Source organism: Cyanidioschyzon merolae, chromosome 16 (genome assembly GCF_000091205.1).
Source record: "Cyanidioschyzon merolae strain 10D DNA, chromosome 16, complete genome".
Lineage (NCBI taxonomy): Eukaryota > Rhodophyta > Bangiophyceae > Cyanidiales > Cyanidiaceae > Cyanidioschyzon > Cyanidioschyzon merolae.
Genome location: NC_010142.1, coordinates 373,249 through 389,269, shown reverse-complemented (window position 1 = coordinate 389,269; position 16,021 = coordinate 373,249). Strand labels below are relative to the sequence as shown.

Genomic DNA, 16,021 nt, shown 5'->3' with positions numbered 1-16,021 from the left:
CCCCGGAGGCGCGTTTCAAAGAGGGCGACATGAGGTTGGCCTCACCCCCGCGTTGGCAACCACCGAGTGAGCGGATTTTGAAATGTAGGGGGTTTGCGGAAGCCGTACGCACACGATGAAACGGGTTCGCGCGAAGTTCATGCGTTGCGAGAGATGCCACGGTAGAATCTGGATCAGCATTCGTTTGAGAATATTATGCAGACCCAGACGTCCAACATCGGTATCCGAGCAAGTCTTCCGTGCGACGGCTTGCCAAAAGAAATACATCTTCTGTTGGAGCGTTTGTGCCGGGGACATCGCTGGTGCATCCGGCGGAAGATGATCTATACATTCAGCAAAATGAAGAACGTTTCGCGGCCATGGGCGGTATTTGTGTGTATCTACTATCGCGCAGACATCTCCCAGTCTTTTTCGACCTGCCCTCGGCTATCGGTTTCAGCTTCTCTCTGTACACTTGGAGCCTGAGAGGCTGTGTCACAAAATTAGATCGCGTCAGCTCTTCGGGTCTCGTCTCCGGCACTGCACATCTTCTGATATTAATAGCTGCGTTAAAGTCTCGGTTCACGAACTCCTTGCATGCTCCGCCGCTGGTGGAACTTATGAATGCAAGGAGTCCACGGCCTCGTGCCCTCACTGCAATTTCCTGCTCTGGCAGCTCTCCGTACTCTTTCATCTCCGGAGCGCCCCGCTGGCTTTTTCCATCTCTACCTTCTGAAGTGTACGTCCCAACTCATGGTGGACGAAAGTCGTTCGTTACTCATCTATCGGTAACGTGACGAGCCGTTGAGCGGACTTTCAGGCTTTTCTGGAGTTCATGAATACTCGCGCTGCTCATAACGAGGAGCTGTAGAAAGGGTATACAAAGCCCCGGTGGGCTCGTCAGCGTATGCATCTATACGGTGGGAGGCAGCGGGCGTTCGCAAACTTCTTCAATCAGCTGAGTGCCCTGAAGGAGGATGAAAGTCAGAGGCTCGTAGTAGCGTACGGAGCAGGCCGATGGAAGACCCAAAAAGGGACTACACCAGCTCCATCGACAAGAACGTAAAAGGAGTGCGCAAGGCGTTTCGTCACGATACCTGTAGATGAGTTCCGAACATCGTGTACACACCATGAACTCGGATGCACACCTCAGAGAGTGGAAATGTAAAAGTGTCAGTGGAGCCCTGAGGATATAAAAAAGTACGGACCGCTGACAGACGAGCAAATGGAAAGGAGGGCAAAAGTTCGACGGCTACTTGCATTAGTAAGTACAACCAATGATGGCAAGAAACGTATCGAGTTTGTGAACCGAGACCTTAACGCAGCTATCGATATAAGGAGATGTGCGGTGCTGGAGAATAGACCTCCAAAGTAGACAAGAGAGAATTTTGTGGGAGAACCTCCCAACGTGGAATTATATGAGAAAAAGTTGGAAGCAGTTGTACGTGGCCGGTCGAGAAAGATTGGATGGCGTCCGCACATCAACTGGCGACGTCTCCTCTAGGGCGGGTCACTCGCCACTATTGTACACCGTTGGCGTCGTTCGACTTTCGAACGGCGTTGGTGATGGCGATGGGTCGCACGACTCAGTTTACTTTGGACGAGGTCGCTAAACACGCAGATAAGGACTCATGCTGGCTAGTCATCGATGGTAAAGTATACGCCGTTGAGAAGTTTCTGAACGAGCACCCCGGAGGCGAAGACGTGCTCCTCGAGACCGCAGGTCGGGACGCGACGCGCGAGTTCGAGGATGTCGGTCACTCCAAGTCTGCGCGGGAGCAGCTCAAAGAGTTTTACATTGGTGACGTACGAGAGCCCACTGCAGAGGAACTCGCTGCAAAGCGAGCCGTCCAAGCGAGTGCAGCAGCCGAGAGGCGTGACGGCGATGGTGTTCGAGCCAACGGTCTGGGAAAAGAGCGACTCTTTGCCGGGGGCGCGTTCGGAGCTGAGCCGCTCTCTGGTGGATCCAGCACGTGGACGCTTTTGAAACGACTGTTTGTTCCTGTATGCATAGCGGTCCTGGTCTATTTAGTGAGAGAGTACTCGAAGCAGGTGCAGACTGGCGGATAGCTGCGCAACGGGGCGTTATGCTCGACATCCAGCACTCTGTTCACGTGTTTTGGCCAAGGGCGCGGAGAGGAGGTTGTAGAGAGAGAAAGCGAGAGAGAGCGCACGGCAGAGCTTTGCAGAGAAACAGCGGCGGCACCTGATGCAGCGCCAGTGTTAGAATCAATGCAATACAGAGCTGCTCGCGCAGTTCCTGGCTTGAGATTTTTCCGCAATTGTTTTAGATCTCCAGCCTGTAGATGCAAAGTGCAACAGTGCGGGCTCATGGACTGGGAAGTAGCTGTAGGAATCAGGGTCGCACATCCGGAGTTGCTTTGTAGACCCTCTGCCGCTCGCATTCGTCACGTCACCGTCATTTGAATGATGCGCGGCACCCACGAGCAAGGATTCATCACATAAAAGGCATCTTCTTCCACGACATGTGTACAAGCCTCTGCGCTTCTCATATTCCTAAGTGTAGCGTGCACGAATCACTCGCATGCGCCAAGGTTCGATGCCTCTGCTTCAAGACGACACTCGGGTGCAGCACTTCACGTCGCTGGATGAACGACGAAAAATACCTGGGTTGAGGCCGTGACGACTCGTTCACAGACTCTCGCTGAAACGTCACGCAGCTTATCACTGCGAACAGGCAGTTTCGCTTGAGAGGCAATGGCACCTCTATGTGGGGCTATCGACGGAGCGGCACTCATTGGCAGTATGGTGCAGTTCCCGGAACATGCGCTCAGAGGCGCCCGTCTCTTCTCTGCGCATGGAAAGGGGTCTTGGACCCGGGCTTTACTCATCGCTGCGATGACTTTGAGTAGAGTGTGCGTCACTGCTTTGCGCGAAGCGAGCGAAGACAGATCGAGAGTTCACGACGTGCACGCCGGCCTGGGAGGTTCGTTGCGGTACCTGTTCCTGTCTGGAGAGCATCGCCTTCGACGAGTCGTCTAGAGAAGGGAGCAGCATGCGCAGGCGTGTGCTGCGGGGAGCGCTCTCGCCGAGGCGATCGCCCAGCAGAAGCCCGTGAGCGTAGGTTACGGCAGCTGGTGCGAGAACGGAGCAGGGCACTGAGGTGAGGCTTCTGGACCCGCCACACACAGTTACGGAGCGTCGACGCGAGCGTTCACGTGTCAGCGACTAGCCGTCAGATGACGAAGTATGCTGGTGGCATGTGACCGCCAGACCACAGCCAAGCGGCAACGCTGCGACGGGCGCACCGCAACAGAGTGGAGAGAAGGTGCACATGGCAAGCGAAGCGAAGATGGCAACTTTTGGCAGTGCATGGAATGCCTAGACAAGAGTCGGCAGCTATGGAATCGGGGCCTGAACACCACCACCGCCAATATCGTGCGACTGCTATGAACAGCGCCGGAGAGAAAGGAGAGACCAGCGTCGTTTAAAGAAGCCGAAATATTAGTGCATACGTCTTTGTCCGTGGATCTGTTCAGTTCTATGTAACTCGAACGCACCTGTCAGTGGAACAAAAACGTCCCACGACCATGTCGTATACATGGATATCTACCCGCAGACGCCTCCCTGCCGTGCTGGACCGGGCCCTGCTGTCGGCTTCAGCTTCTGGTTGTGTACGGAGACCCTGAGAGACTGCCCCGCAAGTCAGATCGCGTCAGTTCCTCGGGTAAAGTCTTTCGCTCTGCATATTATCTGATCATGATGGCGACGTTGGGGTCTCGGTCGACGAACTCCTTGCATTTATGGCCGATGGTGGAACCTCGCTTTGCGAAGACGCCTCGAACTCGTGCTCTCTGTGCCACCACAGTTTCGTAAACGTACCGGTTGCGCAAACACCTTTTCTCGCCTATATCGCATCGTCGTCATCGTCATCGTCTTCGTTGTCGTCACCCGTTGTTCTTCTTGGATAGGTGGTCGGCGGGAAGAGGATTTCCTCATTTTGCTTGTCGAACTCGGCAATGACGGTCCTCCGGTATCCTCGACTTTCACGTCCATACCATTGCATTCTATTTTTTTTGAGAACGAACGCACTTGGAACGCATCTGCTGTTAACCGCGAAAAACCACTTGAATACTCTACGAGGCTAGTGGAACACGAATGCATTGAAAGACTAGACCTTGCTGCCACTTCAACCCTAACACGTCTTGTCCGTTAGAGCGACACGTTCATGATCAGGATCGCGTTTCCCTTCAACGGCGAGATGTGCGTCGTGTCTTGTTCTTTTTCTGGTCTGAGAAAACCTATCCATCGACCGTGGATCACGGATTGCGGGATGGATATCGGCTTTCGGGAAAGCGCCCGTCATGGTGCACCCTGCTTCCAGGTTCCATTACTTAGACTCCCTTTCCGCTAGACTGGTCGATTTGTGCGTTCTTTCGTGCGCCGAGCCTGCGGTGAGCACCCGCCGCAGCGCTTGTACCGCTGGAGCGGATGCTGCACAGGGACAGGACAGCGTAGGCGTACCACCGAATGCGCTGCGACCAGGGCGACGCCCAGACGCTGCCTGAGCACCCTTAATGCCGGAATAAACCGCTTCGGGGATGAGTTGGTCAGATATCACTAGAGCACCTGGCACTGGGGTGGCGAAGGGGAAGCCATGAAGCACGAACCCCCGGAGACTCGTCCGGCTCGCTGGACCTTTCGCCTGGAAGGTAAGCTTTCGACGATCTGGCAACATTTGCCCTTTTAACGTTTACTGTAGAGTGGGAAAGAAATGGTCATCTCATTGCTAGTCAGTAGCTAGTCCTGTTCTTTGCTGCATATAGTGCGGTCGAGATGCACACCTCCATTACCGGCAGGCATGAGGTACGACGCGCATCTCGCCGTTGAAGGGAAACGCAATCCTGACCATTCGTTGACTTGTTGTTTTAACGTAAAACGTGTATTTGCATTGGAATCGTAGCGAAATATATTATTTCATCTCAGTCGTGTTTCAACGCTCAAATGAGTGTATTCGGTTGATTTTTCGCAGTTTATAACAGAAGCGTTCAAAGCGTGTTCTTTTTCGAAAAAAGGAAATTTCTGGAAAAGCAAGCGGAGGATCCTGGAAGGCAGGTGTCGCCGGCTGCCAGAAAAAAAAACAAAAAACAGTGCCCGGCGGAGAGTAACAGGAAAAGACAAAGACGCAGAAGAGGGAGAGCCCACGTCAGAAGCTGCACGAAAAACAAGAGTCCTACGTGACGGTGGTGAAAGCCTGTCTTCTTAAACATATCAAGAATGCGTGGGTGGAGAAGTTACGGGAGGCAACTAGAAACCGTGTTGAGTCGTACTCCATGAGTATTATAAAGGCATCGTCAGGACTGATGCATCTGGCGAGGGAGATGTATCTCGACGTGACGCACATGGAATCGGTCGAGATTCCGGACGAGGTTTTCGACAAGACGATTTTTCTCTACCTGATGCTTTGTACAGCAGGAACGTGGAGGGAAAATGTGCTAGTGCATGCCCTCCACGAAAACTTCGCGGCATTCCGCTTCGAGGGTACCCGATACAGGGGTGGCGCGGATATTTACGACTATGGGGCGATGAAGTACCTCACGAACCTGACGAGCCGTTTGACAACGAACCTCGAACGTTTCGTGATCCGCGCCGCGGTTGCACTCCGCCCGGGCATCTCTCGCAAAGGAAAATGGGCGACTATCAATGGCATCACGAAAGATCGACAGCATGAAGATGAGGCCGAATTTGTCGAGAAGAAGGCGTCAAACGAGAGCGCGAATGAAGCTTCTGTGATCCGTGCGGCTGTACAAGAGTACCGTGCGGTACTGGGGTTGGCGAATCAAACAGAAAAGATATCAGAGTTGAAAAAAAGATAAGGAACGATACTATCGCCTCGTCCTACGGTACTTTGTGTTTCTGGACCGAGAGCTCGAACGCAAGGCGGAGATGAAGCTGAGTGAAGAGACAAATGAAGAGTGGGAGAGACGGAAGGCTGTCCTAGTGGGGAAGCGCTCCGGCGTGGTTCCATTGTCCAATATCAAGTCATACTTCGTGAGTATCGACTCCGGCGTCCTTTACGGCATCATGAGGGAGATCGGACCGAAGTTCAGTGTTAGCAGGAAGGATTTCACCGGCGAAAACCGGGAGACCCACTGGAAGCGTATCTCCGATTCCAAGCGTCCCAAAGTGAGCAAGCAAAATGTATTCACTGGGAAGATCGAAACCGATGGGGTAGCCTTTTGTGTACACGATCGGCGGTTGAAGACAGATCGGCCAGTTCCGCCTTTGACTTCGCCCGTGACGAGGGATGAAGAAAACAAAGAGGAGGAACGTGCGATTCAGGAGGTGGAGGATAACGACCTTGTCGTTGACGTGACGAAGGATGAAGATAAGAAGACGGCGGATCCTGCGATGCAGGAGGTGGAGCATAACGACCTTGTCGTTGGCGTAACGAAGGATGAAGATAAGAAGGCGGCGGATCCTGCGATGCAGGAGGTGGAGCATAACGACCTTGTCGTTGGCGTAACGAAGGATGAAAATGAGAAGAAGGCGGATCCTGCGATGCAGGAGGTGGAGCATAACGACCTTGTCGTTGACGTGACGAAGGATGAAGATAAGAAGGCGGCGGATCCTGCGATGCAGGAGGTGGAGCATAACGACCTTGTCGTTGGCGCGGTAAAGAATGAAGAGAACAAGAAGGCGGGTTCTGAGAAGCAGAAAGTGCAGGATATCGACTTTGTCGTTGGCACGGACCCCGGAAGCACAAATACCATAACCATCGCAGCACCGAAGCGGGCGGAAGATGGTACTTACGGCAACTTACGTCAGAAAGACATCCGTCTGTTGACGTTCTCGAGAGCGAGATTCTATCGAGAATCCGGTGTCATAAATGCGACGAAGAAAATCGAAACGTGGAATTCAGGAATGAAAGAGCACCTGGAAGCTATGAGCGAGGTGACGAGCCGAGGAGCGGACTTTCGAGCTTTTCGGAAATTCATGGAAGTTCGTGTTGCCCATTGGGATGCGCTGTGGAAGGAATATACAAAGCCTCGGTGGGCCCGTCTGCGTATGAATCTACACTGTGGGAGGCAGCGGGCGTTTGCCAACTTTTTCAATCAGTTGCGTGCGCTCAACGGGGACCAGACTCAAAGGCTCGTCGTAGCGTATGGAGCAGGGCGATGGAAGACCCAAAAGGGGTGCATACCAGCTCCAACAACACGAACGTACAAGGAGTGTGGAAGGCGTCTCGTCACGATATCTGTAGATGAGTTCCGAACGTCCTATACACACCACGAGCTGGGTTGTACACTTCAGACGGTCGAGATGGAAAAGTGCCAGCGGTGCCCTGAGGAAATCGCAAAGTACGGACCGCTAACAGAGGAGCAAATGGAAAGGAGGGCGAACGTTCGAGGATTGCCTGCGTTAGTAAGTACAACCAATGATGGCAAGAACCGTATGGAGTTTGTGAATCGTGACTTTCATGCCCCTAGCAATATACGGAGATGTGCGGTGCTGGAGAACAGATCTCCAGAATAGACAAGAGAGAACTTTGTTGGACAACCTCTCAAAGTCGAACTATATGAGAAGAAGTTGGAAGCAGTAGTAGGTGGCCGGTCGAGAAAGGCTGGGAGGCGTCTGCACGTCAATTGGCGACTTTAAGTCTAGGGCGCGTTCACCGCCACTACTGTACACAGTCGGCATCGTTCGACTCTGTGAAGGCGTTTGGTTTCTCTACCGTCGTCGGTCTCCGGATCCGTTATCGGCAGTAGAGACGAGGCACTGCACTTGCTCTGAACGGGTGCAGCATATCTGGTTCGTGCTGCAGCTGCTGCAGTGCACGACTCTTTGCCCACGTGGCTTTATTAGAGCTTTGCAGACCCGGGGAGCCTCGCTTCGACCGGGAACAGAGCTCAAGGCGCGACGAAGAGAAGCTTCCGTAAAGCACCATCAGTGCGAGTTTCTGCGGTGAAAGGCCGCTAACACTGTACCGGTGTGCTGTTGCGCTTCGACAGGGCGTGCATTTCGTGCCTTGTTGCGGACGAGTTTTCTGGCAGCGCCCGATCTTTCAGGTTACTGGACAACGCTTCAATTATATCGAGAAGAATCGCGTCAAAGGAATGCAGGTCCTAACGCGACTGCTGAACGGCGCGGCTTTCGCGGCGGGCGTCTCGGGTGCCGGGTATCTTCTGATGAGCGCACAGCCCGCGCTCGCCGAAGAGGACCACTTGCCACCACCAAAATACCCCTGGTCTCACCGCGGTCCCTTGTCAGCGTTTGACGCAGCTTCCATACGTCGTGGCTACCAAGTTTACAAGAATGTTTGCTCTTCGTGCCACTCGATGAACCGAGTCGCTTTTCGCAACCTGGTGGGTGTTGCCTTCACTGAGGAGGAGGCGAAACAGCTAGCGGAGGAGGTTGAGGTTGAGGATGGGCCTAACGACGAAGGCGAGATGTTTACTCGTCCTGGCCGACTCTCGGACTATTTCCCAGCGCCATATCCAAATGCAGAGGCCGCGCGCTACGCCAACAACGGAGCGCTTCCGCCGGACCTATCTTTGATCACCAAGGCACGTCATGGTGGTGCCGACTACATCTTCGCACTCCTGACTGGTTACCGTGATCCACCGGCCGGTGTGCACGTTCGCGAAGGCCTCTACTACAATCCATACTTCCCTGGCCAGCAGATTGCAATGGCCCGAGCGCTCTACGATGACGGTGTCGAGTACGACGACGGAACTCCGGCCACAACAAGTCAGATGGCGAAAGATGTGGCTACGTTTCTGAGCTGGGCAGCAGAGCCGGAGCACGATCAGCGCAAGCTCATGGGTGTTGAAACCATGGTTTCTCTGGGCATTCTGGCAGGTCTGATGCTTTACATGAAACGATTCAAGTGGGCGCTTCTAAAATCGCGTCGAATAGAGTTTCGCGATATGTAAAGTTGGAAACGGCGTTCTGCACGCTAGTCCAGTGCATGTGCTACGCATGGTGTCTCGTGGTGCGCTCTGCGCTGCCCTCGGCCAACACCAGCCCGTCCGTGATTTCGAAAACGATACAATCCAGCGTCTCGCCGAGTGCGTCCCTGACTGCCGAACTAAATTTATGCACGAGGCCCAGACGCAGGGCTTCCTCGCGAACATCCTCCATGATTTCCGAGAATTCAACCGCACTGAGCACTTGTCTGAGGGCGATGAAATCGCGCGCACGCTGGAAAACGGTTGCGTGCCGGTCGACCTGAACGACATGCGTCGGACACTGGTTCAGAACCTGCCACGACGGCATTGTGCAAGTGTCCGTTGCGGACACTGCAGCAATCGACGAGCATTGGCTAGCGTGGTTCGATTCCTGTGAGGTGGCAATCGACGAGTCTCGTGTGCGAGAATCGGCGGGCGGAAGCCTCAACTGCGAATCCACGTGCGGCACCAAGGCCTCTGCAATACTGCCGGGCTCTGGAACTCGGGTTGCCGAACAAGAAATCGCCGTGACGCTCGGCACAAGCAGAGGCTGCACCGCATCCAACAGCATCTCCGCAAGGATTCGCACACAAGCTGCTCGCAACGCCCGCGACTGATAACATGCCGCCGCGTAGATGAGACCGAAGACATTGATGCGATTGATTTCCATCGCTGAGGCGGCTGACTGCTTCACATGCGGATAGCCCAGAAGGTCGGCGGCGGCAATGATCTCCACCAGAAACTCGTTCATGTCGACGTCCACTGCGTGATGATTGCACGGCTCGCGTCGGAGGCGCGCACAATCAAGTGCCTTTTCGCGCCAGTTCCGGGGAAGGCTCGAATGGTACATGTGATGCAACACGCATTCGAAAGCAAAAGGAGAGATATTCGACGGGATGCGCACGATTGCACAGGCACTGGAACGATCGCGATAAAAGTCGCGCAAGGCCCGAAAGTACTCCGCACGACGAAGAAAAAGCCAGTGCGCGGGGTACACCAACAACGAACATTCCTCGTATGTGGGGCCTGGGCACGTTACCTGTACGTACACGTCCACGAACGGCATGTTATCGGTACGCGACAGAAGGTGCTCCAAGTCCTGTTCCAGACGGTGGACTCGCGACGCGCCGAAAAGATTGATGTGTAGATCTTCGAGGCGCTGATGCGTTACAACTTCGTATTTGTGCTCGCGCTTTCGCAAGAGCCATTGCCTTTGCCTATCGACTTCCTGGGCGAGCTCATCGAGATGGAACCGCTGCGCTATGGTCATGAATTCTTCCGCATGCCGTACCCGCACGGAAACGGTTGAGGTGTACAGGTAGCGCAGAAACGCCTCGAATGCATCCGTGGAGACGTGTTTCAGCCGCAGGACTTTGCCCGGTGATGTTCGTTTCTCGAGGATTTTCTCGAAAACCGGGCTGCGGGCAGCGAGCACCACCCGATGGGCCCAGATGCAGCGATTCCCCTCAAGTCTGAAGCCGACGTCGGCATCATCATCGACGTGTCCGCCGACGTTCTCGTTACCCTCCAGGACAGCGCGCAGGTGCTCCGTCAGTGCATCCGTATAGCTAGGGAGCGTTTGCTCCCGATACTGAAGCAGCAAGCGTTTAATTTCTGGAGTTAGAGCGGCGTATAGAACACGCTCGCCAACAAACGTTTTCGGGTCGAGCACGGCTCCCGCTTCTAGCAGGAAACGGAGCACTGGAGCGTTCCCCGTCAAGGCGCAGTAGTAGACCGGTGTCGCATCGTGTTCGTCAACCGCGTTGACGTCTGCGCCTCGCTCCACCAGGGCCCGTACTTTTGCTAGGTTCCCGGGCGTGCGACACCAGATGTGCAGGGGAAGCCCATCTACCGTCATTGTTCTCTCGTCGACAAGGAAAGCCTCTTCGTCCGTCGTATTCCCATTCTGGCCGTTGTTCCCGTTTTCCCTGGACATGCATGTTCCACAGCTCCTATTCCGTGCAACAACGTTCAGTTCTATTGGCAAGGCTGCAGTTTTCCCGAACGCTGCCTACTGGAAAGGCGTCTCGACGCGAGTACAGACGTCGCAGCCGATTTGCGCACAAGGCGCCCTGCCGCAGCGTCGACAGCGCGACGCGCTGCATGCAAGGCATACAGCAGTCTGCACTCGAGGTCTGCGGTACTCGTGCTTACTCGTTGCCACTGATGCTGTAGGTGCGCGCATTTGTTCTGAAGATTCCTCGTGGAATCGGATGGCACGCAGACGGGCTACTGATAGCACGCACGCGAGCACTCGATCACGAAAATGCACGCAGGATCGGCTGGCTTGCATATGAGCAGGCTGCGCGGTGTCCTCAACTACCAGAAACCCGGCCTGGAGGCAAACGAGGCACACAGCGTCACGCGGATACGTCCAGCGAGCGGGCATTGTGGCGAGACTGGGTATGCACCCTCATCCGGAACCCAGCACGTGTACCCAGCTCCCGATGGAGACGCCTGTGCCTAGAGAAGCTACTTAGGCGGACAGAAATCCTTTGCCGGTGACGGTTTCAAATTTGCAGCACGCGGGCGATGCCGAACTGGCGCACGTCACCCCCGTTGGCAGAAAGAATGCAGTTGCACGGTATGCGGAGGAAGCAGCGACCGCAGGCGGTCGCTCTTCAGCGAGCAGATACGACGATGCCGCGAGTTCGCGCCGCAGCACGACCTCCATGCGGCCCGAAATTCGCACGGACAACGAAGGGGCGTGTGCCAGGCGGGCATGGCCCTGAGCCTCGATGAGATTCCCGCTGGGATACGACGCAGACGCTTTTTGTCTCCACAAGGCGACTAGTTGGGCGCCTGCAACGCCACAGCAAGCGCTTGCGGTAGGCTCGGCAATTGCAGGGTCGTTCGCTCAGTCAAACTCCCGGTGCAGGCTGGGAAACGGGCTGCAGCTTCCGGGGCGCATGGACGTCTCTAGGGAATGCTGGTCACTTTCCTGATTGCGTACAGCACGAACGTACGCATCCCAAGCGTTCTGGTTCGATTCATCGATGTTATTGTATCAACAATTGCCGCGCCGGCAGCGCAACCCGGGCATGCGTTCCGTTTCACTGGACATCAACTATTAGGGTAATAGAACAGAAATGAAACACGAACAAACTACTTTGCATGACTTCGTTCCCACTCCACCGTAAGAGCTGAAAAGTGGTGAAGGTTTCCTTACAGTCGCAAACCTAGCTTCTGTACGAAAGGTCCCGCAAGGCCGACAATGCTCCGGTGTTGTAGGTCCGCGCGTCTCTGCCCTGGCGAGTGCAGTGGCAACAGCACAGCCACTCGTCCCCAACGCACTTTATTCTGGGCCTAGGAGCGGGTATGCTACTCAGGTCGCGCAAGAGCACCCGCCACTGCAGAGTCGCACGGAGCACAAGCCCGGTAGACACGTCGAGCACGCGAGATCTGCCATCTATAGGGTAAAGTTTCGAAAATACGGAAAACCTCTTCCCCCTTTCAGCGCTTACCGTGGAGATGGAAACCCATCGTTCTCGAGTTGCTGGTTTTCCATCTATGGGGTAGAGTTTCGAAAATACGGAATACCTCTTCCCCCTTTCAGCGCTTACCGTAGAGAGGGAAAGCAAACGCTCTCGAGTTGCTGCTTTTCCATCTATGGGGTAGAGTTTCGAAAATACGGAATACCTCTTCCCCCTTTCAGCGCTTACCGTGGAGATGGAAACCCATCGTTCTCGAGTTGCTGCTTTTCCATCTATAGGATAAAGTTTCGAAAATACGGAAAACCTCTTCCCCCTTTCAGCACTTACCGTAGAGAGGGAAAGCAAACGCTCTCGAGTTGCTGCTTTTCCATCTATGGGGTAGAGTTTCGAAAATACGGAATACCTCTTCCCCTTTCAGCGCTTACCGTGGAGATGGAAACCCATCGTTCTCGAGTTGCTGCTTTTCCATCTATAGGATAAAGTTTCGAAAATACGGAAAACCTCTTCCCCCTTTCAGCACTTACCGTAGAGAGAGAAACCCATCGTTCTCGAGTTGCTGGTGCCGCTTGCACTTGACAATTTAGCGATTGCAGCTACACCCGCAAATGGACGAGTGTGCGATCTGCAGCTGCGCTGCCGCCGGGCGTCATCGAGCGCTCTCGCTGCTGTTCGTTCCAGTGGAGCACTCGCCCAAGTCGGGCAACCTGGAAGCGCACGACGGTCCACTGCAGATATCTTTTGCAGCTCCCCAGGCTTCTCTCGGGAGCCTATTGAATGAGTGTTGTCTTAGGTACCCAAGGGACGCCAAAGAGGCTCCGAAGTACGTCGAATGCGGCTATGACGAGCTCTGAGCGCTTCGGGGCCTCCTTTCTGAGTTTTGTGACGAGCTCAGTTCGGTGGACCGGCCAGGTCGCGGTTCACTCGGGAACTGCACACCGAAACGCATGCGCGTGGCGGACACGCGTGGCTGGTGGCCTTAGCTACGGCGCGACCGCTGCTCGTGGTGTAGCCGGCACGCGACCGGCCTCTATGGGGAGGTCGAGGGTACGTCTCCGGCGCCGCGTTCTGAGTGCAACAGCCAGCACCGGGCCACGCGCGGAGCACTCGAACGATACTCTGAGGCCGCTTCCTGATGGACTTTGGCAGGACTCGAGGTCTCCGACCGCTGAAACTGGTGATTCGCTTCTCAAAGCCCGGGTTGCAGACCGCGAGGCCTGTGTCGCTACTATCATGGGCCCCGGTTGCGTCCCGGCCGGTGGGGTCTGGACCGATACAACCTCGCGACGCGAGGCTGTAACGGTTCCCCTGGGCTACACGGTGCGTGAGTGCAAGGGCCTCCTCTGGCAGCTCCATCGTGTCCATGATACCGCCCCAGTACCCGATCCTGCGACAGTGAATGGCACCGTCCGGGACAGCAACTCGCAAGCACCAGGCTCCCTACAGCTCCCGATAACTGCCGCAATGCAGGTAAGGAATCAGAGTGCCCCTGTTTTGGATGCACTCTACGTACTGGACCCGTGCACGTCGGGGCTTGTGGGATTTCTCTCTTTGGAGGATCTCTTGCTTGCCGCGGATGATGAACAGAAAATTGATCAGTTTGTGCGACAATGCTCTGTTGTGCTTTCGGTTGACGAGGAGTTTGAGGCAGCAGTTCGGCGCCTGCGGAACGTTGGAGCACTGACTGCCCCTGTTGTGGATCGTGAGATGCGTCTCGTAGGGCTCGTTACCGCAGCGGATATCATTCGGGAGATGGAACTTGAAGCAACTGACGACATCCTTCGCTTTGGTGGTGTCGAATCACCTTTACAGAGAGATGACATAGAGTCGTACTTTCAGACGAGCACACGATCCTTCGTAATTGGTCGATCTGCATGGTTGGTTGCTCTTCTGCTTCTCCAGTCATTGAGCTCGATTGTATTGGGCCAGTATTCGGCCCTCATTGAACGTCACGTCGTGCTCGCACTCTTTCTAACGATGATGGTTGGTGCCGGTGGTAACGCCGGTAACCAATCCAGTGCCCTGGTGATACGAGGGCTCGCCACCGGAGAGATCAGCCCTGCAAATGCGGGTCGTGTCATCCGGAGGGAACTCCTCGTCGGGTGCGCTATAGCCACGATCCTTTCAGCAGTTGGCTTTACGCGTGTATATATCGGGGGCGGTGACTTTTTGGCCTGTGTAACTGTCTCAACCTCTCTTTGGATAACCGTTTTCACTGCAGTTCTAATCGGAACAATTGCTCCGCTCATCCTGGCTCAGATGGGATTGGATCCATGCCACTGCGCGAGCCCACTGCTCAGCACGCTTACAGACATTGGCGGTGTGCTTGCTCTTTGTCTTGTGGGCTCAATCATACTCGGAAGCCTGTAGTGCACTGTGTTGCAAGCTCCTACGGAATCAGTGTGAGGTCTAGCGTCGCTCTGAGCGGACTGAGCAGAACCAGCTGCAAGCACTATGCTATTGAAGAGCTCTTACGTGTCCTGGAAGGCCTTCTTTCGGGAGCAGTCTTCGAGCGCGCGTGTGTTGGCATCTGCTCGTCAGAGGGTGCGCCATAGAGGTACACATTGCGTTTCATTTACGACAGGCGTATGCCTTCTCGAATAGCATCAGCGGGCCTGGGATGCCCGAATCCGTTCGTATTTAACTTGTCGGGTGTCCCCGAGAGCAAACGTCTCGTCAGACACCGCGGCTGGGGGGCAGTTGAGCAACAGGAGAACGAATGTGGCATGCTCCGTGAGGGGCGTTGCTCGTTCCCACATAACGATTACATGTTTTCTCGAAGGATCAAAAGAGTACGCAATGCTCCTATGTCCAGCGTATGAAGTCGGCCGTCCGGAACCAAGGTTCGCTGAAGCACCATCTGAGGTATGGCCAGGTCACAGCCTGGCGAGTCGGGTTGTCGTATGCGGAAAGGGCCTGGTTCGCCGCGTGGCGCTCCCTGCAGTCCAGAGGCTGCAACAACGCTTCTGCAGCGTGTTCGCGCGGAGTCCCAGTTGTAGGCACCCATGGCATCCTATTCTTAAGTCAGATTAAAGTGGAGAACTGAGCTGCTCGCGCAGTTCCTGGCTTGAGATTTTTCCGCAATTGTTTTAGATCTCCAGCCTGTAGATGCAAAGTGCAACAGTGCGGGCTCATGGACTGGGAAGTAGCTGTAGGAATCAGGGTCGCACATCCGGAGTTGCTTTGTAGACCCTCTGCCGCTCGCATTCGTCACGTCACCGTCATTTGAATGATGCGCGGCACCCACGAGCAAGGATTCATCACATAAAAGGCATCTTCTTCCACGACATGTGTACAAGCCTCTGCGCTTCTCATATTCCTAAGTGTAGCGTGCACGAATCACTCGCATGCGCCAAGGTTCGATGCCTCTGTTTCAAGGCGACACTCGGGTGCAGCACTTCACGTCGCTGGATGAACGACGAAAAATACCTGGGTTGAGGCCGTGACGACTCGTTCACAGACTCTCGCTGAAACGTCACGCAGCTTATCACTGCAAACAGGCAGTTTCGCTTGAGAGGCAATGCCACCTCTATGTGGGGCTATCGACGGAGCGGCACTCATTGGCAGTATGGTGCAGTTCCCGGAACATGCGCTCAGAGGCGCCCGTCTCTTTTCTGCGCATGGAAAGGGGTCTTGGACCCGGGCTTTACTCATCGCTGCGATGACTTTGAGTAGAGTGTGCGTCACTGCTTTGCGCGA

General features: G+C 54.9%; 4 protein-coding genes across 4 annotated transcripts, besides 4 other annotated features; 3 read left to right on the top strand and 1 right to left on the bottom strand.

Moving 5' to 3' along the window:
• Positions 1-1,545: 1,545 nt before the first annotated feature.
• CYME_CMP154C (similar to cytochrome B5) lies at positions 1,546-2,049 on the top strand (the record flags this gene model as incomplete). The annotated part of the gene is made up of 1 exon (XM_005537766.1): positions 1,546-2,049. One exon carries the CDS (start codon positions 1,546-1,548, stop codon positions 2,047-2,049), a length of 504 nt encoding a protein of 167 aa, XP_005537823.1.
• Positions 2,050-4,863: 2,814 nt separating this feature from the next.
• Positions 4,864-7,655: a sequence feature (repetitive element).
• A 402-nt stretch (positions 7,656-8,057) lies between these two features.
• CYME_CMP152C (cytochrome c reductase cytochrome c1 subunit) lies at positions 8,058-8,876 on the top strand (the record flags this gene model as incomplete). The annotated part of the gene is made up of 1 exon (XM_005537765.1): positions 8,058-8,876. One exon carries the CDS (start codon positions 8,058-8,060, stop codon positions 8,874-8,876), a length of 819 nt encoding a protein of 272 aa, XP_005537822.1.
• A 40-nt stretch (positions 8,877-8,916) lies between these two features.
• CYME_CMP151C (unknown DNA-binding protein) lies at positions 8,917-10,827 on the bottom strand (the record flags this gene model as incomplete). Its single annotated transcript, XM_005537764.1, has 1 exon — positions 8,917-10,827. One exon carries the CDS (start codon positions 10,825-10,827, stop codon positions 8,917-8,919), a length of 1,911 nt encoding a protein of 636 aa, XP_005537821.1.
• Positions 10,828-11,037: 210 nt separating this feature from the next.
• Positions 11,038-12,605: a sequence feature (possible transcribed region).
• Positions 12,606-13,099: 494 nt separating this feature from the next.
• On the top strand, positions 13,100-14,692 carry CYME_CMP149C (probabale Mg2+ transporter MgtE; the record flags this gene model as incomplete). The annotated part of the gene is made up of 1 exon (XM_005537763.1): positions 13,100-14,692. The coding sequence occupies one exon, from the start codon at positions 13,100-13,102 to the stop codon at positions 14,690-14,692; it is 1,593 nt and encodes a 530-aa protein (XP_005537820.1).
• A 203-nt stretch (positions 14,693-14,895) lies between these two features.
• Positions 14,896-16,021: part of a sequence feature (possible transcribed region) that runs on past the window's edge.
• Positions 15,937-16,021: part of a sequence feature (possible transcribed region) that runs on past the window's edge.